The following is a 24,720-nucleotide window of genomic DNA, read 5'->3' as shown; positions in this document are numbered from 1 at the left end:
TTTGCCTGGAGAAATTGTGATGGAAAGATTGACTGATGTTCACAGGAATTTTTAATTTTATAAAATAATACAATGCTGCCTTCACAAAGGTTAGTAACGAGTGTTGTCTGCTTATGCTTTACTTGTTCTACAGCTTACAGCCCACATGGCTGCTGTGCCTCTCAGAACTATTTCACAACCAGACTAAAGTGAAGCTGTTCCCTGCTTAAGGACTCCATTAATGAAACAATTTATTTAATGAGATACACCTAGTCAGTTGTGGGGTTTTGTTGGTTGGTTTGGTTTTCTCCCTTGCTGAATAGTTACTGGGAAAACTGGCCTACTGTGGAGAAGACCAGACTTCATATGTTTAACTGCTTGAATGCTGCAGGTGATGGAAAGCAGAAGAGGAAGCCTTCTGCTCTCACATAATGAAAAAAAAAATCCCTTGGAAAAATAGAAAGCTTTTCACTGGAACTCTGGTCTGTAGGTTTCAGGAGAAACTGATACATGTATCTGACAGATACTTCAGAATTTGTATTACTATTTATAGTCATGTGCTACACTACTGTGAGATAGGTATTTGTGAACTTGAGAGGTTTTCCAGAGCAGCTGATCTGACCTACACAATCCTAACTGAAAGCCAGATAACTTTATAATAAAACTCTCTTTCCTGTAGCAGTCAAGACCATGAGTTGATTTTTTAAATTATTTTTTAAAAAAATATTATTTTAGGTTCAGATTTCCCAGTAGGTAATTGCCTGCTCTTGTGTCTTAAATAAGACACAATTCTGAAATACAGGATGTAGGATTCAATCCTGAATTGAGCAGAATTGGTTGTATTTTTAGCACTAAAACTCTGGAAAAAGGGTATTGTCCATTTGGCTTTCCTAATAAGAGAAGGAACAAAACCAGGTGAGATTATCTGAGATTTTTTTGTGCTTCATAGTACTATTGTAATAATACTTTGGTAATTTATAGATATGCATAATTAAAATGACAAAACTATACTTCAGTAAATAGCTAAATAAAGGTTTACTAATACTGTAGAGTTCTACAGAAGATAGATTTTGATAATTTTCCACAAATTTAATGTGTCTGAACCTAACAACAGGAGGCTATAGAGGATAGGTTTATTTGCCCAGTAGGTATTTTGTTAATGAAAGAACATCAGGCTACCAATGTGATGTTATGCAATTCATTGATTTGCACTTTTAAAATAGCTTGGTTTGACTTTAGACACAGGTTAAACAGTATTTTAAGTAGCTGACTAATCTCTCAGTGAGATTTAAAAAGAAGCAAGCTGCAGTACCTCAGTAGTCTAGTATACAAATTCCACAACATTTAAATAGTTGATGGCTTTTTAGAAGACAACATCAAGACCATGCAAACAAATATTCTGAAATTCTGAGCTTCTGCATATATTACAGGGCTGCTATGGACTTTACAGTAGTTAAGTTATGTCATCTTAAATTCCTGCTTTTCTGGACTGGAGAATTAAAGCTGAGTGAATCTTCTTCTGTGTCAGTTCTGCTCTCAGTGCTTGTAAATCAGATGCAGCCTGCTTTCTCATCTGCAGAAGTAATGTAAGCAGTTGCAGTTTAAGCAGGTTTGTGGAGTTGACACACATGGATTTATATAGCTAAGACTGAATTTTATACAGGATAGCTGAATACAGGATACATGTTTCATCTTCAAAAATTTATATGCCTAATTAGTCTGTCTAGCACTACTTTCTTCTGCGTTTAACCTTTGCATTTTCAAGAGCCAACTGTGAAAGTCGTTTCTTTCACTCCTAGTTATACCATGGAGAAAGCAGAACAAGTTCACCTGTCCTAGATTACCCACTAAACAGGGGCATGGGCAGTCTCTATGATGTAGAGGACTCCTGTTTCAAGCATCCAGAGCTGAAAACCTGTCCACTGTGATGGCCTACACCATTATCTTCTGTAGGAGGAAGAAGATAATGGCAGGCCTTAGGCAGCACTGCTATGGAATAAAGCAGATAAAGAGGATTGCCATCTGCTTACAGAGCCATTACCTTTTTTTTTTTTCCTCTCTTTTTATACTTTTTTTTTTTTAGCTGTGGTCTACTACTGCTTAGTGCCTCACCAAGTATGTGTCTTCAATTATCTTTTGAGTGTAATGGGAATTTTATGAGATTGTGAAGTTTAGCTTAAACACTACCTTGGAAATCTAAGTAGCTTGAATGGCACACGTTCAAAATCATCTAATAACCTTGTGGTTCTGGAGTAACTGGGCTCAAATGATAAAGTTACAAGGACTAACACCATAAAACCAACAGTAAACCAAGACCTCTTTAGCAAATATTTACATGATCTAATGTTTGGGAAGGTTTAGGGCTTTTTAGTACACAGTAATATTTTCATTGTGTTAAGGCAGATTACCTTAATTTCTATTATGAGTTTCATTTTAGTATCATCCAGCTTCCTCCTCAGTTGATCAAGTTCATGCTGCACTGTAGTAATTCGGATGATTGTGTAATTCTATATGAAAAAACAACAACAGTTTAAATGCAGCATTAGTGCATCTCTTCATTCACTGGTATTACTTCACCACTCAGAAATAACATTCCAACCCCCTTGCTTTCTTCCAGTCTTTAATGTGTATCGGGGCTGTCTCTTATCTGTAAGGAAGTGTGCTCTCCAAGAGGGGGCAGATCCCATCTGCTGCTAGGCCTTTAGCTGGGTGCAGAGATTCTTCCACTCCATATTCCTTTGGGAAGGTAAGATCCAGATCAGATCTCCTGAGTAACAGCACCATGTCTTGCAATTATCCTTTATGGCTATTCCCCACTTAAAATAAAAACGCATAGTTCAAATAATTTTTTTCCTCTTACAGTCTTAACCTCAATCTCTCACATTTATTGGTGAGATTGCTGCACTAATGTGACATTTAGTGTTGACAAACTCCTAGTTATACAGCATGTTATTTCAGCAGTAGCTGTGGGTGGGCCTACTTTTGAATTAACCTCTACAACTAAAAATCCTGTTTTCAAAATGTAGGTTTGCTATTCAGCTTGTGTAAGTCAGTCAGTAACCCTGAGGGGTGGGTGCATATGTGGCAATCTCCTGCTGTTCCAAGCCTTTAAAAATGCTATTAAAGTGCCAGCTGAAGCAAATGATGCCCATACAAGGAGTCTGTAAGTGGCATCTGGAGCCTCTCATCTCTGAGATCCTGCTGTAAGCCTCTCCCCTCCCAAGGGTGTAGCTGCCTGCATACAAGGGTCCAAGTCCCAGCTCTGACACCACACAGCTGTGTAACCCTGGCCCAGACCACTGAGAAAGCATTGAAAAGTACACAGTCATGCTGGAAAGAAAAAGCAGGCAGGGCTGTCAGACTAGTTAGGGGGCTACTGTGGAATCACCCTGTTGAGTCACAAGTGAGGCCAAAGCTGGTGGCAGTGAGAAAACCACTAACAGCAGGATTTGTTCCAAACAGCCTGATTCTTCCCACCTGAGTGATACCTGTCTGGTGCCTGCCTGGCCAGCACGTATCTTACAAGGGGTGGAGAGCATAGTTGTGCTTACCCTAATAGCTCATTAAATCCTGGCTATCTTTGTGTGCTAGCCAATAAATAACTGCTGTATGCTTTTGCATTGTACATATCATTTACATAAGGCCTTTTTGTGCCTACCCAGAGACACCTAAAAAACCCCTAATATCCTCCCCCTGCAACAAGCAATAAAATCTGAATGTAGCTAGTAATATAATATAATATCAAGCCTGTTCATATTTCTATATTGTAGCTATTTATATTAAAATAGGTTAAATAATACACATTTGTATATAACACTCACTCTTAGATTGTACATACACTCTCCCACCTTTCAGATGAGAAGCAAGGGGCATGATTTATTTTTCCTACTCCAGCTTCAGATTTGACACCAGCCTTGCTTCCATCAACAGATTTAGAAAACTGGCAGATACAACACTTGGGAAGGGTGTTTCCCATTTTCCTTTTATCTTTTTTTAATTCCTCTCTGAACTTCCCATGATTTGACACCAACACTGTAACACTAGACTCACAGTTGCACACTGGTTCAAGTGCAACCACTCCAAAAGCCTCAGACACATTTCTTATCCTCCAAACTAGAATTCATTAATTATTGCACATGAAATATGGGATGATGATAACAATACAAAACTGAATGATTCACTAATCATAAAGAACAAAAGGGATTTTGTTACAAGAAGCTATTGTACAAACACAAAGCAGAAAGAATCAAATGCTTACACTCAAAACACTTCAGTCTTTTGGAGAAGAATGGGCTATAGGAATTGGGTACCTCATCGAGGGGCATTCAGCAGCTGAAGCTAGTTTACAAGTCATTGGTTGGGGATGAATTTGTTACTTGTATTTTATGAAAAAACAAAAAACAGGCTGTTGAAAAAGATTAAATAATACAAGCAAATACCTTGGAGTTTGTCGTATTGTTTCGTCGTTTTCTACTATCTCTGGCTTCTAATTGCTTGAGTAATTTCTGGTGGTAAAGCTCTACCTCTTGTCGCAGTTTGCTTAAAGCACCCTCCAGTGAAACCGTAGTTTTCTTAGTTTCAAAGTACTTCTTCTTCCATTCTTCACGAACTACACAGGAAAAGAGCAATATTATTCACCTTATCATAACATCAGTTAAAGACAGTAACGACCAACTGATCTCACAAGACTCAGCTGGCCAAGGCATACATTAAAATATGGCAGGGGGTTTCTTTATAAAAAGCAGTTAGTGAAAAATCTTCCTTAAAACGACATTCACTATAAATGCCACTGAGTTTTTCACACAATCACCTACAACTAAAGGCTCTACCTGGCCACCAAGTATTTAGCGCTATATGTTTATGCAAAATTTAAGCTCTGCAGGGTCAGAGGGTTTGGACAGTTTAGTTTTGTATAGACGTCCTGAAACTATGGGAAACAGTTCTTTACCTTCACACTTCACTATGATTCCCCTCCTGTGCTAATATGCTATCAACAGCTGGCACATAAATTCCCTTCTATCTGCGTGACAGTCTTATGACCACATATGCCCACTGGCCTGCAAAGGGGCATAAATGATTCCTTCTTTCAAGATATATTTTAGGAATTAGGACAACTGCTTCTCAGAAACTTACCAAAATGAACACAGCTGTTGGAGGTCATGGTATGTAACTGAGAGCGACTGCCAGCATGGCAGTCTTAGGAGAACATTTAAATCCTGGATCTCTTACCTTGCAGAAAATGCTCTTCCCTTCCTACCTTGTGAAGAAACATGCTTGCAAATTCACTTACTTGTGAAACTCTACAGGTCTAATAAAAATAGTTAAACCGTAGAGACACTGCTTAAAGAACCTGTAGAAGCTGTTTGAGTCAACCTTTATTTTACCTAACTGGATAACGTAATTTAAGACAATGCAGGAGCCATTTAGGCCTTATTCTCAGCAGGGTACGCTAGCTTGCCTCACAGCTCCATGCTACTACACGATCTCTGCTTCAAGTACCCAAGATTTTTTTTTTTTTTCAAATGAACTTCACAATGCTGCAGAGCACAGTGTAGCCATGCCTTTAAAGAATAACTGGAAGAATTGGCTTGTCTTCTCCTTTTGACAGAGCTACAAAAAATAGTTGAGACACCTAGTGATCCAGCTGTAGTTAAGTACAAAGAGAATGCTCCCAAAACATCAAAGTGATTAAACTTCATCTCTGTATAACTGTAGTGTGACTTGGGGAAGACAGTTTAAGTATAAACCTGAAAATAATTTTACAAAAAAAAAAAAAAAAACAAACCTGGGTGCAATTTCAAAGACATTTTACCTTGTTAAATAACAAGGTTTGTTAAACTTGTCACAACAAGCTTCTAACTTCCATTCCCTAAGCTGAATTAGATAGGATGAACAAAAAGTACTATGCTGGTAATTTAACTAGAAGCCCTATCAACACAGTAAAACCTCCACAAACACCAGCTAAAGGCAAGTTTAGAGTATGTCAGCTGTCCTGGGCCTCAAATCACAAAGCAGCCTGCAGTAGCTCTCCAGGCACTGTGTACAACCTGAGTGGTTTATAAAACGAAGGATATTTTCAGATTTAGAAGACTGCCAAAAAAAAAAAAAGAAAAAAAAAGTGGACAGAAACATTTCAACCTTAAATCTTTCCAGCATGCTGCTATACAAAGGAGCTTCTTGGAGCTGCTGGTTAGCAAACTGATCTGTCATTAAGCTCACTGACAAAAAGATAAACATTTTCACATTGGTTTCAGTGTCTTTTCTCTATCATTCCAAATTGTAAAATAAATTAAAGGCATACCATGGTATCTCCTCAGCTTATTTTGTTCCAATAGCCCTCTAGCTTTTTTCATCAGTTCTTCTCTAGTTTTCTCCATTTGCCTTCTGTCTGACTTCATTTGCTGCAACTGTTCTACCATCTTGTTTTCTAAAGATATAATAATTATATTTAGCAAGCATCTAGGTACTGTAAGTAGGAAGGATCAGTCAAGATTTTTGTAATGCACCCATCAGCAATCATGCCAACAGCTCTATCAGAGCAGGCAGTAAGAACTCTTTTATTTTAATAAACTATTTGTATGTGCTCAAAATGGCTGATGCATTAGAAAAAAGCAAGAAATCAACATGCATCCAGACATTCATATACACACAAACAAGTAAACGCCCTTTTAATGCCCAGGCAACATATCACTAAAACAATATACTTAAGATACTTAGTTGTGTGTATATATATATACACACACACACATATACACTGCATATATTGCAAACTCCTGTCACATGAAGCCAAAAGAAGCCTCCAAAAAACTATTTCCTGTTCAAAATACTTGGCGATATATACCACAGTATACTTTGCAGTATATATTTGCTGATCATAGACAGGACAGTATCTCAGATTTTCACTAGTCAGCCACTTATATTCTTATTATCCTCCTCCTGCAGCACAGTGGAGAATCCTTAGCGATCACAGGATGTTAGGGGTTGGAAGGGACCTCTGGAGACCATCTAGTCCAACCCCCCTGCCAGAACAGGACCATAGAATCTAGCACAGGTCACACAGGAATGCATCCAATGGGCCTTGAAAGTCTCCAGAGAAGGAGACTCCACAACCTCTCTAGGCAGCCTGTTCCAGTGCTCTGCGACCCTCACAGTGAAGAAGTTTCTCCTCATGTTGAGGTGGAACCTCCTGTGCTGGAGTTAATATCAATATATATCAATACAGCAATATTACTAGCAGTTTTCTTGAGGCAGCAGTATTTCATCCAATCTCCCTCCTCTTCTCCTTCCACCCTGAAGTCCCTGAACTAGGTTTTCTAGCACAGCCTGCCATGCTCTATGAACAGCCCATGGCATTACAAATTCCTGGAATCTTTCAGTTAAAATTTGCAACAATACTGTGAATGAATGCATGTACAAGTTACTTCATATAGTAGTTATTTCTGTCTCCATCAACTATTCAGTCTTAATTAAACATTTACTTCCCTGCAATTTATTTGGAATCATATACTCACTTGCTGCCTGAATTGCAGGAACTTGAGCTGTATTTACAGAAGCTGCTAGAAAAGGCGGATTAGGAGGCAAAATATATTCTTTTGGGCATGTAAAATGATTTTGCTTGCTTTCATCTGCCTAGAGAGTCAAAAGACACAACTGTAAGTTTGTAACTCATACTCTTGAATAATTACATTAGGCATATGCCCTGAGAGGGGCCTGAGTGAAGGGGAGGGCTGAATTTGGATTCTGTATATATGCTTTTTTATTTTGTTAGCAACACATATTGTTATAAATTAGAAACAGCTGAACCTCTGCAAACAAATTTACAACACTGAACACCTGCACTGCAGAGAACATGCAGACAAAAACGTCATACAAAAAGTATACTTTAGTTAACTGTTCTTGTCCATGTCTATAACCTTAAAAGTTGCTGTCACTCCCATGTAAGACCAGGAATAATGGGCCTTAAAACTGCCGTCTGGCTCATTGCTCATGAAGCTGCCAATTCCTAAACTAAAACTGGTAATAGCAGATTTTCAATGTCATGATTATTTTCATAAGACTCCACTACAATCACTTTTATACACAGCTCACAGGCTACAGTTACTAGTGATGTCAGCTATGCTGTAGGATTGCATGTGGGTGCTGAGTTTTCCTAAATATGCTCTTACTCTGGTACTGTATCTGTGTTTTAAAGGATTTAATTGCTTTTATCAGAAGCTGTACTTGGCCTGAGAGAAGACAAATTTATCCCATAAGAAATATGAATTACAAAAATGTCATGGCTAAAACCAATAAAATGTTCCTGTCAAGAAACAGTAATTAAAAAATAGCTAACATTAATAAGATTGAGATAGATACTGTGTATGTAGTTCCTATTATAACCAGAGGTGTAACTTGTGATTATTTGTTTAGAAATATAGTTGGTTTTTCATTAGCAAGTCTGCTAAGTAGCAGTGCATGCATTAACTTTTCTCAATTACTCTTGTTTGAGTATTTGACATTTCTAATGAGTTACCTGTCTTATAAAATTAATCTACTTCTAGGTAGAGGACTGTATTTGTTGCTCAAGATTACTAAGAATATGTTGAATACCTTGAAAAACACACCTGATTATCCCATTTTCCACCAGGATCAGCTATAGACTTGCTAGCTCCGTATTGCTGCAAGCTAAAGATAAAAATCAAAGCAGCAAGTGAAAATTCATTCAATTAATTCCCACCCCCCCCATTTTCTTTCAGTTATTCAAAATAGGTAAAACAAGTTTCTATCTATGAATTAATGTTATCCCTTATTTTAGCAGAATCATTACTTACTAACCTTTGCTTTTTGTGTGCATATTCTGTGGTTTGGTCTTCCATTACTTTAAGAATTCTCGCATCCTGTGATCTGTCTCTTCTTACTTTGGTATCGTTTTGGTGGTCATTATTTTCCGTATTTGTTAGGTCTGTGGCAGGATAGCAACGATCAAAACACATTGAATACACTCACCAAACTCAAGCCATTTTGACTTCCAATGCCTGGACTTTCCAACTTTTATTAAAAATTCAGTGAATCAGCCTGATAAAAACAATGTGAGCTCTGGGGCCACTCGGTGGATAAGGAATTGGCTAGATGATCACACTCAAAGAATGATGATGGTTAATAATCCAATGTCTAGGTGGAGACAAGTGATGGGTGGTGTTCCTCAGGGCTCAGTGCTGGGACTGTCACTGTTTAACATTTTTGTCAGCAATGTGGACAGTGGGATTCATAGAAACACAGAATGGCTTGAGTTGGGAAGGACCTTAAAGATCATCTAGCTCCAACCCCCCTGCCATGGGCAGGGACACCTCCCTGTTCAAAGCCTCAGTCAGCCTGGTCTTAAACACTTCCAGGGATGAGGCATCCACAACTTCTCCAGGCAAGCCATTCCAATGTCTCATCACCTTTATAGTAAAGAACTTCTTTCTAATCTAAATGTAGCCAGGTCTAGTTTAAAAACCATTGCTCCTTGTCCTGTCATCCCTTTATAAATAGCCCCTCTCCAGATTTCCTGTATGCCCCCTTCAGGTACAAGAAGGCCATTAAAAGGTCTCCCTGGATGTTTCTCTTCTCTAGGCTGAACGGACCCAACTCCTTCAGCCTGTCTTCCCAGAAGCGTTCCATGCCTCTGGTAGTCTTTGTTGCCTTTTCCTAATACATTCTGCAGTCATGGCTTAAAGAATACAACATCCAAATTTTTTTTCTTACTCCAAGTGCTGGATGTACAGAAAATAATTCTAACTGAAATCTGTAAGGTGCGCAAACCTATTAAGAATTGAATATTGCCTCATTTAATAATTACTCATAAAAAATTTCAATAGAATAAAGGTCACCATTTTTACATTAACTGCAAAATTCTACTAAAATATTAAGACCTGTCTTCCAAAAGTATTTCCTGAAAAAGAATTTATGTTATAATTTTGATGCTAATATAGCAGTAGTCATTCAAATCCAATTTAAATGTGTCAGGCCCTTCTTGGCAATCACTATAAATTTAGGCATATTAAGAACATTATACAACCATTCAAGGGCTTAAGAATTGGTAGTTGATAGATCTCTCCCAAACATTTCCTAATTTGGCACAGAACTCTTATCTAGTTAAAGTGTGCTTTAAACTCCTCCACACTTCTGTACTTTTTTCACTCTAGTCTGCTCCAAGAGTTCTCTCACCTCTCTGTTTTAAGAATGCCACTGCTCAATAGCATATAAATAAATGTTATATGGGAAGGAGGGGAGGAAACACTTCCTCTTCAGTAATAAAGTAGCCATGGATAAGATGACAATGAAAGCTGAAGTGAATAAATGTTTTCCCTGATATACTAACAGCAAGATTTTATTTTCATTTAAAACTGATGTTGAATTATAGGATCACTATCTTCCAATCCTTACAGCAGCTGCTTAGAAATTTTTTTCCATATAAATAAGATTAGAGAAATGCCTCAACTATAGTAGAGTGTTTTCTTCTATCAGTACACAGTGATAAAGGACTCATTGAAATCTCTTTGAAAGATATTATAATTATTTTAAAAGTTAGAATATTGTTCTGATATCAATATTCCAACTCATGCTGTAACTAGAGATTTCTTAAAACTTTACTCTGCCAACTTTCTAAAATGTGTCTTAGCAAAAAGATGACAACGAGCAGTTGTACCCTTTCGATACGTAATGTGATCTTCATGTGCTTGGTTATTCTGGCCCCGTTCATCACTGTGGTTTACATGAAGAGTAAGATGAGTCCCAGTGGCTTTGTCATTCCACTTAGGAGTGTTAGGCTCTTTTTGATCTTGGCTGAGATGATTTTGCTGAGAAGCCTGTAATACCATGTCACTCTCTCCAAACTGCCAGTGTGCAGGATTTGAATGACTTGGTATGAGGGAAGATCCACTGCATCCGTTTTCATCTGCATAATGTATGATATTAGAAAACAGAAATACTATTTTATTGTACATGTTAACCATAATATTTTTTTCTCCTTCATCATCCTCCTTCACTGCATTAGTTAAACTGACCTTTTTCTCTAGATTTGATGTGTTTTTCTTGAACCCCGTTGTTACAGTCTTGCTTATGCTTTGTGTGCAAAACTGGAAGAGGTTCTTTCTCACCCCATTCCACAGGACTATGCACTTTCTGATTTTCTAGCTGATGACTGCTGTGTATGCTTTCTAAAAATTGTTTGCTTTTTTCAGGCTTTTGTTGAGGAAGACTGGATAATCTTGATCCACGACCAAACCTATTATCTTCTGCACTGAAGTAATGTCTTTGCTGAGTAGATGATGATAATGGATAAACATCCTCAAAGTACTCCACTTCAGGTAATAAATACAATTCTGGATAAAGTGCCTAAAACATGCAGCATATTCATCAAACAGGACAAAAGATGAAATAAGCAATGCAGAAAGTTTCTGAAAATGGTATCTTAAAAGCCATTCAATACATATATAAGGAGGAGCAAATGACTTCAGTTCAAGTTCTGTTTCTTGCTTTGCTTTCACCTTCGAAGATAAAGAAGTGTAACCAATAAAATACTTTTTATGACTAATGTTGCATATTACTTAATTTCTGTATGATCTCATCATCTTTAGATAGTACATTGTTACAACCAGCACTACCTTCTGTAATGGTCTCATGAGGAAGAAGGAACATAGATTGCCATTCTGTTTTCTGACATGGTAATGAAATTTTATTTTTCTGTTTTTCAAAATCTCAGTTAGACTCAGTTTTTTATTTTATTTTAATCTTTATATCCTTTGCACTTTTTCTTATGGTTCAAAGGACCTGGTCCAATCCTCATAGCAGAAGAAAGTCTTCAACATTACCAAAAATTGCCTCAAGCTGAATCTGAATTGAAATGCTGAGTCTAACATATTTTTCTCTATTCACCTGATACAACAATGGAAAATATTTTTTCTATATATAAATAAACATATAAATATATTACTCTTCCATATATTCTTGTATTTATACTTTGTTTTGATATTCTTTTTGTGATATATATATTTGAAAAATATGCTCCAACAGAAAAAAAAATAAAAACATTAAAATATCTGAGTGAAATAATGAAATGGAACTTTAGGGCCAAGTTATATTCTCAGGAATGGCCAGGCAATGGCATTGATTCACTGCTAGAGACATAATCCGTATGCAAGAAAAGGAGAGCAAAAGAACACAATTTTGGTTTATATTTCTTTTTCATTTAAAGGCCCTAACTTGCAGCAGGGTATAGCTCATAGTCCTGCTTACATGGTTACTGTTGTGAAACAGAAGACCCAGGGTGGGGGAAGAAAAAACCCCACTCAACAAATATTTGTTCATGGAGATGTAATTCAATGAGGTTACCATGACCCTAAACTACAAATAAACCAGTCAGTTGGTTTATTGCTTTACACTTGGTCATAAGGTTATATAGCATCAGCAACAGTAAACACCCCAAATTAAAATCATATCTTTAATTTGTGGCTAAAAACTTTCACTTGTATCTACTAATATTTCTAATTCTTTATTAATGTAAATATTTTATTAATTTCCTGGCATTCTAAATGAAGCTTGAAAATGTCTCTATCTCAGAACTATCAAAAGGGAAGAAATTATACCATCTTACTTGTTATCATCCAGTTAACAATACCTGAATTCTTTGGAGACATATGCACATTTTCAGGTTGACATTTTGCCACAGTCATTACGTTTCTCTTCATGTTTTTCTACCTAGTTTTTTGCATATTACTTAGTATTTATTCTAGACACTGTGTAATTGTAGTGATAATTCAACTACAAAAAAAAAAATAAGGAACATCACCAAATATCCAGCTTGTAATTAATTTCCAAATCTGTCAGAAACAGATGAAATGAGAGGTGAAAAAATTATTCTATACTACATGCATGACTTAAGTCTGTGTATTACAAGACCAAACATTTAGTTGGTCTGATTTTCAGGTTTATTTAATCTTTAGCTACAGTTTCTAAGACAGAGAGAACCAGTTTAAGGAACTGTTATGAATCAGAGATATAGGAGTTTGATTATACTCACCTCAGGCTGTACCACTGGATTAATTAGTGGAACAGAAATGTACATCCAGTGAACTTTTCATTCACAGACTGGTGTTTTAAAGGCTTTTAGGCAGGTCGCAGCAGGAACCATTAGAGGAACTCTGATTTACTCAGTTTGCACTGCAAATTCTTCAACTACCATATTCCCAGCCACGTACTGGTAATAATGACCTTAGGGACTCTTTTTTTTTTAAATACAACCAGATTTGTCATATTTAATCCACTGACTTATCAAAACTAGTCTCTCTTCGCTGGATAGCAACTAACCATATCTGATGCTTTAAAGGATGTTTCTAACATACCAACCCAGCTCTGCCTGTGTATATGGAGAAGTAGACATGCTCTGACAAGATCCTGTGCTCTAGCATGTTTAAAAACAAATGCTAATGGTGTTCCTAAAGCTACCCCTGTTTTCCTGTGATATTATCTATTGTCTGCAGGAACAAAATCTATGATTTACATTATAAAGCAGAACAGTACTAAAGAAAAAACACAAAACTTACCACTGCTAGTTTTTTCCCAACGCATTTTAAAAACTTGAATTTATCTGCAACTGCAACTCCACCCAGGTACTCTCCAAGCTTCTCCCGCAGCGCTCTTAGTGTGATGTGAGGAGACACCCTAGAATGTTGTTATTTGTTAATACATCTGTAAGATGAAATAATGATGGCTAGTTAGTAAGAGGGGGAAGATAACGCTATATACATGCATGGACAGAATGACCAAAAATGGGAACTATGTCCTAGAACTGAACCTAATCACATGTAAGCCAGACAACATTGGTGTGTTAGAATCAGAACATTATATCACTTTATGGTAAACCGTATTATGAGAACTGTCATAAAATTAACTAGCAATATTCCTATTTTAGGAATCCCATACAAAGGGAGAACATGGAAGTAGCTGAAATTTGAAAATGACTCGAGAACGCTCTTGTTCATCTGCGGATGAATAACAAAGACATTTCAAACTAGAGTCATTGTGTCAGTGTGAGCTGAAATTCCCCCCCACACACCAACAATAACCAGGCTAGCTCAGTCTGGAAGCAAATGAAAGCTGTATTTACAAGCAGATCTACAATCTGTGATGAAATGCAATGAATATGTACAAATATACATAATTCACAACATTTACAAATACATACAATCAACAGAAAAGCACAACCAAGCTCCCTTTGCTTCCCCCCAAAGGGGACCTTTCCCAAGGGGCCTCTCTCCAAGGGGCTTCCTCCCCCCGACCCCCCTGGCAGAAAGCAGAAAGGTTGTTAACTTAGCTCGCCAAGGTCAGTGTGTTATCTTCAGCCAGAAGAGAAGAAGAAACAGCAGCCAGACAGCCCAGCAAGTTGCCCCGACTGCAGACTGCCCCACTTTGTTTTGAGTAGTAGTTCTTAAACATTTCTATCTATCCAATGGAAGTGTTTAGAACAATCATTATTTTGCTCTCTTACACCCAATAGTGACTTATTTACACGCTTTCACTTTCTCTGCTTGAACAAGAGACAGTTTCAAACCATCACAGTCATACATTTCCGTATAGGTGACAAAGTTTCACAGGGCCAGCCCAGGCCTGTAGAATATACCCCTTTAAGAACTGAGGGCTAGAGGAGATGTCATTACTATCTGCTTTAATTAGCAGGCAAATTCCTTTGATTTTTTTTTTTCTTCTCCAACACAAATTTGCAGTTGGGTGCATGCATGTGTACATGCAAATGTATTTTAAATCAAAACCAAACACTGCATTTCTAACACAGTTTGAGGATGAGAGAGCTGATGCAAATATTAAATTGCATCCTTTAATGAACTACTGGAAACCATGCAAATATTAAAGTAATGAGCTCAGCATAAAAATTTCTTCCACAGACCAAAATCAAATGTGCAAGCGACACATAAATGTTCCACATCACATGCAGGCAGTTCTAATTGCTCCTATGCTGCCATATAAAATAAATCAACAAACAAATTTAGGCCTGAGATTGTTAATCACCCGTGCTAATTAAGTGTTAATATACCACCTTGCATGTTTCTGGCCGAGGCACCTATCACTCTTCAAGCAATGCACAGACATAGCTGGAGGGATAGTACCTACCATTCTGACTCATCGGTATAGACAAGAACATGCTGTCCTTTCAAGTAGGACAGCTCTTCAACATTAACCTGTCAGGGTTTCTTCACACTTTCAAACAGCCCTATATGGCTTCATTTCACACCTTAGGTAAGTAAAAACACCCTCAGTTTCATCTCATACACACAATACTTCAGTGGGCTACAATGCTTCCCTTGTGTCATTTCAAACACTACGGACTTAGAGGACCCTCTTGAGATGATAAATCTGTCTTGAAGCCCAGGCATGTAGCAGAGTGAACACATCTAGGCTTCAGTTATTGGTTCTTGTACATTTAGCTCCTGTTTATTTATTCCCCAGTCATGTTTCGCCTATACTTGATGTAAACACTAATCCTAATGTTATTTATTTCAAAAGTATAGAGATATATGTGAAAGATGGATAGATCATTCAATACACATTCTTCTAAGGTCTTATGTGAGAATCTAATTGAAGCATCTCTCCATTTCTTCAAGTTGATGTCTCAGAGAAGATATACCCTTTGAATGGTCTTTGGAAATCAAATAAATGCAAGCTCTTTCAGAGGCAATTCTAAAATTGTGCATCCCTGACTGATAATATCCATCCAAATCAGCAAGGCAACCTAAATCTAAGGCATTTATGAACAGCAGGGAAAACACAGAATTGCAGAATGGTGATCTGACCTCTGGAGATCGTCCAGTCCAACCCCCCAGCTAATGTAGGTTTGCCTTGTCAGGGTTGCACAGGAATGCATCCAGACATCTAAGTAACTACAATGTACGTAGGAGACTGCAGAAAATTATCTAGAATGAGATAGAGGGCACAAATTTATCTGAAAATTATTTGTCCGTGCAGCTGCTAGGAACACATAATAGTGCGTTTTTACTTGCTGCCACTGGCTAGCAGAAGACTAGTCACATCCAAGTCATTTGCTTCAGGGTTTTCCTTTAAAAGGAATGCAAATTAGAGTTCATAGCAGCCATCTCATTTAGAAATAGCAAAAGTATCGCTTCTGTGGTGGGGAATGAGGAATAATTAAAAGATCACAGGCTGAGAAATCAAGATCATAGCAACAAGAACTCAGAGCCATAGACAATTATGCACTTAATATTTTCCTCTAACTTAATCATTAATAGAAGCAGTCTGTTTTTAGACCTAGGAACCCTTTGTTAAGCTGACTCAGACATTACTAGGATTGTCAAGCTGAGTGGACAGTGCTACAAACAACATCCAAATGCATCAGTATCAGGAAGGTTGCTGTTCCCTCTTCCCAATTATAATAAAGGAAGGTTTTAAAATATTTTTCGGGTTTTTTTAGAGACTGTTATACACTGGCCAGGTGCTAGCTATTGCTAATGCCAATATACTGCAGCACTGCCAAGTACCAATAGAGTAATTAATGAGCAATTATTTAAGACTCATTAGCAAGCAACAAATACCATTGAAATCAGTAAGAATCCTAATTTAAATGCATTCCTCAGCAACTGATTCTTAGTGAAACAAATTTAAACTAGACAACAGAGAGTAGTGACAGACACCCAATCACATTAAGTAGTTTGAAGTTACCACTCCAGCAGAGCATTTTGCACTTCTAGTGGTTACTACAACAGCAAACAAAATGGATACATGCATTTATTTCCTCTGTGTTTGACCAGCCTTTCAACAAAAGCAGCTTTGAGAACAAATACATCATATCTGACTGTGATCAATCTTTTCAGCTACACAGTATATTGTAAACAATACAACTCTAAATTTAAATTAGTTAAACACCATATTCTCTGCAGTTTAAGCTAAATTGGCAGGTTTTGCACAGGACCAGACAAGGTTCATATAAAAGCTTTGTTTCAATGCACATCTTTACATCATATGATTTTTTTATAACTTCTTACCACAGATACACGCAGATTTGTGAGTACAGTATTTACGACTACAGAACAAAGTTTGGAGGCTAGGAAATACTGTAACTGCCAATCTTTTTTCCAGGTTTGGGCCTAGGACTGGGAACCAAGGTATTCTTTCACTAAAAGTCCTCTGAACAGCTGCCCAAGAGAGCACATAGCACACAGTGTTGTGTGCAACCTTTCAGAAATAGTACCGAAGAAGAAAGAAGATATGCTGTGCTTCTAAGAAAGGAGGTATGGAATGCTTCCCCTAGAGAAACATCGCTTAAGCTCTTTATTCAAATCATCATCATATCCCTGCTCCTGGGATCTACCAGGCTATCCTGTCTTCATCAAGTCTTGAAGCTGGCACATTGCTGAAAAGATTTTGATAATCAGGCTCAAGGAGACAATATAAGACTGTGTTTTAACTAAATAAATTATTCTGCAGAAATACCAGTCTGGAAGTGCATTTCAGTGTTCTACATTAAAGGCTGCAACGGAGCTAAGCCTGATACAGCCCAAATAAACTTAACACTAGTCACAACTACCACCTACTCACCAGAAATTACTAGCAAACAAGTCTCTTCTGACAGATGCAACTGTGCTCTTTAGGGCAACAGCTGGACTAAATAACTGAAGGACCTACCATGTAAATGAAGCCTAAGACAATACTCACCTTATAAACCCAGCTGAGATGAATTTGCTACTAAGAGCTATAGGAACAGTATTCAGCTTGAAGTTCCACACTTCTTCTGGGACATAAAAACCATGAAGCTCCACCAACTAAATAAAGAACAGATGATCATAACTGTAGGTATAGTATAACCCTCTTCCTTTACGCTTTGACTTTCAATTCCTGAAGGCAAGAGTGGTTTCTTTGATATTTGCAAATGCACTACAAGAGTGAGTCTTTATCTGACAGTGATGACTAGATAGTGAGAACAGCAATGAACAGAGCAATTTTTGATTCAATACCAGCTGACAGCATCAAAATAAGTCACATTATAACAAGCTCAGCAATGGAAAAGAGAAAAGAGAGCCTGTGCTACTGCTGTATGTCACTGTGACAGCGATGGACAGAGCTTACAGAAACAGTTGATACATTGGAGTATGTCATGGTAAAAAGAATACTTCAGCTGAAACTCTACCTTTATTCATCTCATAAAAAATGCAAGCCCTGAAAGCTTGCTCCAAACAGCTCCACAACCTGACCTTGCCAGCAAGGGGGGGAAAAAAATTCCACAGTTGTTAATAATGTTAGCTAGAATTGCTCTTGGTAATGTCTGAAAAAAACAAATAAAACAAACAAACAAGCAAGCTATGGTATTTGTGGGACATTTAATGTCTAGTCTTGATATTTTTAGTGACAATCAGATGGTACTAACAAGGACTATACACTTCCCTATAACTAGAAGCCATGCAATTAAGCTATATTCAATATTTCTGCAATTGTTGAGTTACTAAACATAAACTAGAGAATAATGCCTCCTATATACATATTCTTCTAAAAGCACTTTTTTCCCCCCTCTCAGGTCTCCTAAGAGATGGTGCAGTGTCATGTATTTTACCTTTTTCTTTATGAAAACTAAAAAATCTTTATGGAAAAATGCAAAAACTCTCACCTGTGATGTTCGAGGTCTCATGTAACTGAATGACATGTTGGCCCCTGTACTTGATCAGAGTGAATGCCAGGTGGGCTTTCAAATATTCTTTTTTATTGAAATCTTCTTTAAGAATGAGTTTCATGATAATGTTACAAAAGAAGTTAATCCATTAATATCCTTTATTTTAATTTACTGTTCTCCTTTCCACTTAAGAAAATGGAGAAGTTGTTTCTCTGCTGAGGCAGAAAGCTTCCAGCTAACTGCAAAGAGATTCAACCACACCTTCTACACAAGTATCACCTAAGTAACTGGGGGGGTTGCTAAATCACAGTCCTGCAGCTCTGAGAGATTTGCCCTGGAGTATTTCCTCTTTAACATTTTATCCCCTTTCATAAAAATACTTCAGTCGTGCATAATTATCTCCACAGTTTTAGTGTTTGTTCCTAAAGTACAACACAGACCTGAATTCCCACAAAATGGGATTCTTGTAGGGTCTGGATTTATCTCTGATAAAAGGACAGTTAGTCTGAACTGCAGGCAAGCTGCTTGAACAGCATATTGTGCTGGCCAAACAGTATTTCAAAGAAACCTGACTGTGCCAGGCAACCATGTCAGAAAAACCCTTTCATAAACTATAAACCATGGTTCTGTGCTAACCTTGTTACAACACTGCCCACTGCTCTTTTCCAGCACTTTTAAGATGTTACAAATCTTCTGATTTTCAGCCTGTTGCATACCCTTACTCTTCTCCTGATCATCTTATCAGTTCTCCCTTGTACCTCTTCTAATTCACCTTTTCTTGAATGCAAGTGACCAGACATTCCAGATGACCTACCAGGTCTCACCCTGGCTCCATGCAGTGGAATTAATATTTCCTCACACCAGTGGGAAGCACCTACTTAAAAGCACCTGTGTCTTCACTTGCCTCTTCACAATTACATTGCAACTAGCTCTCACAAACGACCTGACTGGAATGTCCCATTGTGTCTTCACTTATTCCCAGCCAAAGACACAGCAGGTTACAGCAGAAGTTCTCCCTGGTAGTCCCTTGCATACATGCAAGATGTTGCGCTTTGTAATTACAACATACCACCCTATGCCATTATTCCAGGGTTCAATGGTCACTTTTTGCAAACACCCATCTCCTCTAGACTGTAGTCAAAACCCAAATAACAAGAGCAAAGTTAGTAACTTCATTACATCTCAAAATAAGCTCCAAACAAGATGGTATCACCAAGATTTACCACATCGGTCTTAGTATCCTCTTCACTTATAACCCACTTCATAGGTAAGTGGAGACGGAAGGAGTAGAAATCAGCTCACTGTGGTTGGGTTGACTAACTTCCTCTAACCACTCTTTCTTTGCTGTTTGTAACCTAATAGCATTGCTCCTTTCTTCTCACAGAATGTTTGGGTTGGAAGGGACCTTTAAAAGTCACATACACCACCCCCCTACCCCAGCTGTGATCAATGACATTTTTAATTAGATAAGGTTTCTCAGAGCCCTGTTCCACCTGACCTTGAATGTTTCTAGGCGTGAGGCTTCTACCACCTCTCTGGGCAATCTGTGCAGTGTTTCACCACCTTCACTGTAAAAAAATTCTTTTTATATCTGGCTAAATCTACTCGCTTTCAGTTTAAAACCATTACCCTTTGTCCTGTCACAACAGGTCTTGCTAAAAAGACTATCCTGATTTTCCTTATAAGCCCCCTCTAAAGTACTTAAGGGCCACAATAACGTCTCCCCGGACCCTTCTCCGGGCAGAACAATCCCACCGCTCTCAGCCTGCCTTCCCAGGAAAGGTCCTCCAGCTCCCTGATCATCTTCACTGGCCTTCTCTGCACCCGCTCCAAGAGGTCCATGTCTTTCTTGTGCTGGGGACTCCTTTTATGGAGTGTACTGTTTCGGCGCTTCCAAGCGGTTCCCTGCTTCCCAGGCGTACGTAGCCACGAACCCCAAGCACTAGGATGAAACCAGGACAGCGAGCTGGCGCCCGCTCGGTGCTGCTGCGGCCCCGCAGCGCCCCCCGCGGCGGCGGCGACGACCCAGGCCCCGGCCCTGGGCGCGGCGGCGGTTGCGCAGGCGCCGCAGGGCCGGAGAGTTTGGGACACGCTGGGAAGTTTGGACTGGGCGTGCTGCCGTGCTCGCTGCCGCTCCCACCATGTCGGGCTCCTCCAATGTGGCGGCCATGAAGAAGGTGGTGCAGCAGCTGCGCCTGGAAGCCAGCGTGACTCGCGTGAAGGTGAGAAGCGGAGCCGGGACGGGGCGGACGCGCCGCCATTATACTGTCCCTGGGGCCGCGCCCTGTGGCGTGCCTTGGAGGCGGCCAGGCCGCCCGCCGGGGCAGGGACCAGGCCGGGGCAACCAGCTCCCACCTGGCCCGCCTTGTCGAGCCTTCCTGGCGGCTGCACCTCGCTCCCTCACTCTAGCCGCGGGTCTCCGTCGGGGTTGCCCATCCGCTGCAGCTACCGCCTCCCGTGGCCCTGCCGGCTGCAACCTCAGGCTTCTTGCAGCCTCTCGGGGACCCCCGGAAGCCGCTCTCTGAGCGAAGCGCTGCCCCGCGGGACGGGAGCAGTGCTGCACTCCCCTTTCATTTTCTTTCTTTGAAGAGTATCGTCTCCCATCACACTGGTGGAAAGGGCAGCTCCGGTTGGATTTACAACAGGTTGCTTTGGCTCGCCTGGCACTGACAACGTAAAATGGAGACTGTCCTGGAAGACATCCTAAGTGCATTTAAACTTTTGCATTTTGGGGGTGAGACTGGGCCCTGTCCTATTGGAGAAAGTGAACAAAGTGCAAATACAAGATACCAGCGAAGATGGTACTTCTTGGAAGTTTGTTCTTTTTGATGAGTTGAGAGTTAAAGCAAAGCAAGATGTTTTTTCACTGCTCTAAGGAGTACAGCCTACCAAGAACCCCATACACCATCTCATCATAAGGGTAGCTTTCCCACATGTTGCTCATCTTTCACCCTTCAGGCTTAGAAGTTTAACGTGAAAATTTTCCAAATTAATTCTTACTCTAATATTGCATAACTTCTTTAAGAAACAAAAAAGTATGATGAAACTGTGGCATAAAATCTACATAAGCTGTATTGCAGAATCATTTAGCAGTATTGTTTATAATTTTGATGTAGTTACATCCTCAGTAAAGTGTTAATTCTAATGTCTTTTATTATGACTAGGTTTCTCAGGCTGCAGCAGACTTGAAGCAGTTTTGCCTGCAGAATGCACAACATGATCCCCTACTGACAGGAGTATCATCAAGTACAAATCCTTTCAGACCCCAGAAAGTTTGTTCATTTTTGTAATTACGTAAACTACTTTGGTATCTTTCAGTGGTAAGTTGTTGAAATACTACCCATAAACTGTTCTGTCATTAAAAATAGCTGGCTTTAAGTAAGACTGTATTCAAAGTAAGAGATATCTGACTTCTGCAGCTAGTGTTGGTCTAGGTCCCCATTTTGGGCCCCTTCTGTTCTGATTGTAGCTCTGTACTGGACACATAAGTGTTATGAGTAGCATTTATCTGTTGCAGAGCTTCCAAAAGCTTCTGTTGCTCCAGCAAAGTACCAGCTACTACTGAGCTGCTATTTGGACTAGCCTGGTTGTACAGTAATTCAAGGGTATTATTTCCCTCTTCTCACATAGTATTTACTTGTCTGACGGCATATATAGTGAATCCCGATTATGGCAGATAAAGCAGACTTCAGTTGTTAAAATTGTAAAGAGCACTCCCAAAAATAGGTTAGTGGTGGTCTCCAAAAGCATTATCCCCTATAGGACACAACCTCTAAGCCAAAAGAAAAGAGTATGTAGTAGAAGAATCGTATTGGTCCATACGCCACTCAAACAAGCTACTACATGGGTAGCAGTTAAATAGGAACAGTTGAAAACTCATTTGGATTTCCATTCTAAAACTTTTACAGGTTCATTAGCGCTACCAGTCTGGCATTTTTTGCAAATTCTGGTGATAAGTTTAGGCTAACCTATTTAGAAAGGCAGGTTTTAGATCCACACTGTCTCACCAACACTTAGAGTCACAATAACATGGTATTTTGCCCACAGTAAATGAGAATGAGTGATTTTATTGTGTCCCTCTTTCCTGTTGCCCCTTGACTTGGATCTGTTGGGGATGTGAGCATAAATAGGTTATTTAGAAGCACGTGATATGCAGTTAACCATGGTTCACAAGCCTCAGAAACCTTACAGCAAGTCTTAACCTTGAATAAGTCTGGTTTTGCAGTTGACTTACATCACCAGGCAGGCCAAGTTGCTTAAACTTTAAACTGTGTATAAGGAGTAGTTCATGCTGTAAAGGCCAGAGCAGTAGCAGTATAGAGGTCAATACTTAACTATTTAACAAACAAAACCCACTTTTGCTGTTGATTTGAGCAACGAATTAGAGCATTGTAACTGAAATGTGCTTTAGAGTTGTAGCTTTTAAACTTCTATTGTGAAATTTACTAAGTGTTCTTACTTAAAAGACACTATTCTGGGACACTCCGTGTTCACTACTGTAGCTTCAGCTTTAAAGTAATTCAGAGAAGAAACCAGGTCTGTAAGCATTAAACACTGGTAACCTATAAAAAGCTAAGTAAACTGTACTTTCATCAGTGACACAGAGAGTTCCTCATTGAGATTTGCTAAGCTCTGGTAATTCCTGGGTGTGGAAGTCAGGAAGTAACGTTTCTTCTGTCCCCCACACACGTGTGCATATACAGGGCATAAAAGGCTTAGTATTTTCTTTCTCAATTACAGCCCTGACCCTCCCTCTTGCTCATTTTGGAGCACTTGTTTCTGCTGATTTGACAGCAAAATTCATTAGAACAGCAGTTTTGGTTACACTACCTGCATGGGAAATTCATCCTTCACTCTTGCAAGCACTTCATCAAAATGGGCTATTTCTTAATTGTAATCCTGGAGTTTCCATTGTAAGACAATGGAGTTCATGTTTGCAGAGGCAGCACCACCTCTGTGGAGCAAAGAGAAAGTGTAATTAGTTACACAGATTCCCTCACTTTTTCAAAGTAGATGCCAGGTGCCTTTTTCTACACTTGTTTGGCTTCCAGGAGAGCTTCAGTGCTTTTGTAACAGCTTTGATGATCTTATTTTACCCCTGGGGATAGCTTCATGGTTTTAAAAATTTGTTTAATGAACTGAGAGTTTTATGAAACAGCTGTGGAAAAAGAGTATTTCTTTTCTAAGTGGCTATCCATGGCCTACTCTGAAAGTTCATGATCCGAGACAGAGAAAAGTATCAATGCTAAATGAAGAAACTCTAACTAAACTTCGGTTTTGTTTTTCAGATCTTTTAGCATCTTTTCCTAGCTGCTGATGTGTGTATGAGCAGAGTGCCTCAAGGAGCAGCCTGGTTTGAAGTCTGTACAAAAGCCTTGTCTTTAACGTGCCAAATCTAACTGTAAAATTGCTACTGTCGTCAAACCTCTTACCATCTACCTCTCTGAAGGAACTGTATGGTAGTTACAATACTTGTTTCATAAGGGAATCAGTTTTATATGCCAAGCAAAAAATAAAAGTGTCTTGATTTAGTCTGGTCCTGAAATTACTGTACCAAGTTGATTAACTTCTGGATATGCTGACACCCCACCAGTTACTGCATCCCTCTGCAGCAGCTGGAAAGCACATACAGGAGTCTGCCTTTAAACATTCCATGCTGCTGCAAGTTTGCCTGGGAGTTGACAGTTGTACAGAACAAGAATTCATCAGCACTATGCTTAGAAGCATATTAGAAATATAATTCAACTATACAGCTGTCCCACATCATAGCCATCATGTAAAGAGTAACTTGAGTAACTTAATTATTGTTAGATGAGATAGCTTTACATGCTTCCTGTAAGCTCACCTTATGAATTCTTTCCTATCAGTGTTTTACTTCTTTTTGATACAAGAATATCAATTGCTTTGGGTATATGCCTCTTCTAAATGGGACATTTAAAGAAACACCTGTAGTCAAGCATATTAATTTTGTAACTTCTACAACATGGTTATTTTTATGTAAGTTGTTAATGAAATAAAATACTACAGACTTCCTGGATTGCATACAGCCTTCTCAATGTTTTCTATAGAGATGCCTGTTTTTGGAAAAT

At 38.9% G+C, this 24,720-nt stretch overlaps 2 protein-coding genes across 2 annotated transcripts; one reads left to right on the top strand and one right to left on the bottom strand.

The window, feature by feature from the left end:
* Positions 1 to 1,447: 1,447 nt before the first annotated feature.
* SPATA1 (spermatogenesis associated 1) lies at positions 1,448 to 18,664 on the bottom strand. Its single transcript, XM_054384362.1, has 13 exons — positions 18,629 to 18,664; positions 17,683 to 17,789; positions 13,545 to 13,662; positions 11,436 to 11,489; positions 11,007 to 11,337; positions 10,649 to 10,897; positions 8,794 to 8,920; positions 8,583 to 8,643; positions 7,491 to 7,608; positions 6,281 to 6,406; positions 4,419 to 4,588; positions 2,388 to 2,486; positions 1,448 to 1,552 (listed from the first exon to the last, which is right to left on the bottom strand). Exons 1-13 carry the CDS (start codon positions 18,662 to 18,664, stop codon positions 1,448 to 1,450), a joined length of 1,701 nt encoding a protein of 566 aa, XP_054240337.1.
* A 2,048-nt stretch (positions 18,665 to 20,712) lies between these two features.
* GNG5 (G protein subunit gamma 5) lies at positions 20,713 to 24,612 on the top strand. The gene is made up of 3 exons (XM_054384144.1): positions 20,713 to 20,853; positions 21,796 to 21,951; positions 23,920 to 24,612. Exons 1-2 carry the CDS (start codon positions 20,773 to 20,775, stop codon positions 21,919 to 21,921), a joined length of 207 nt encoding a protein of 68 aa, XP_054240119.1. The 5' UTR covers positions 20,713 to 20,772; the 3' UTR covers positions 21,922 to 21,951; positions 23,920 to 24,612.
* Positions 24,613 to 24,720: the final 108 nt, after the last annotated feature.

This window comes from Indicator indicator, chromosome 10 (assembly GCF_027791375.1).
Source record: "Indicator indicator isolate 239-I01 chromosome 10, UM_Iind_1.1, whole genome shotgun sequence".
Lineage (NCBI taxonomy): Eukaryota > Metazoa > Chordata > Aves > Piciformes > Indicatoridae > Indicator > Indicator indicator.
This window is presented reverse-complemented; position numbering and strand designations above follow the sequence as displayed.

Bases quoted from the DNA above. Each gene is read 5' to 3' on its own strand.
- SPATA1 (XM_054384362.1), bottom strand. From the start codon at position 18,664: ATGTCATTCAGTTACATGAGACCTCGAACATCACAG. The intron at 13,663-17,682 runs GTGAGTATTGTC...ACAACATTCTAG, and splicing joins ATCTCAGCTGGGTTTATAAG to GGTGTCTCCTCACATCACAC. The intron at 8,644-8,793 runs GTTAGTAAGTAA...TTTTATCTTTAG, and splicing joins TATGCACACAAAAAGCAAAG to CTTGCAGCAATACGGAGCTA.
- GNG5 (XM_054384144.1), top strand. From the start codon at position 20,773: ATGTCGGGCTCCTCCAATGTGGCGGCCATGAAGAAGGTGGTGCAGCAG. The intron at 20,854-21,795 runs GTGAGAAGCGGA...TATTATGACTAG, and splicing joins CCAGCGTGACTCGCGTGAAG to GTTTCTCAGGCTGCAGCAGA.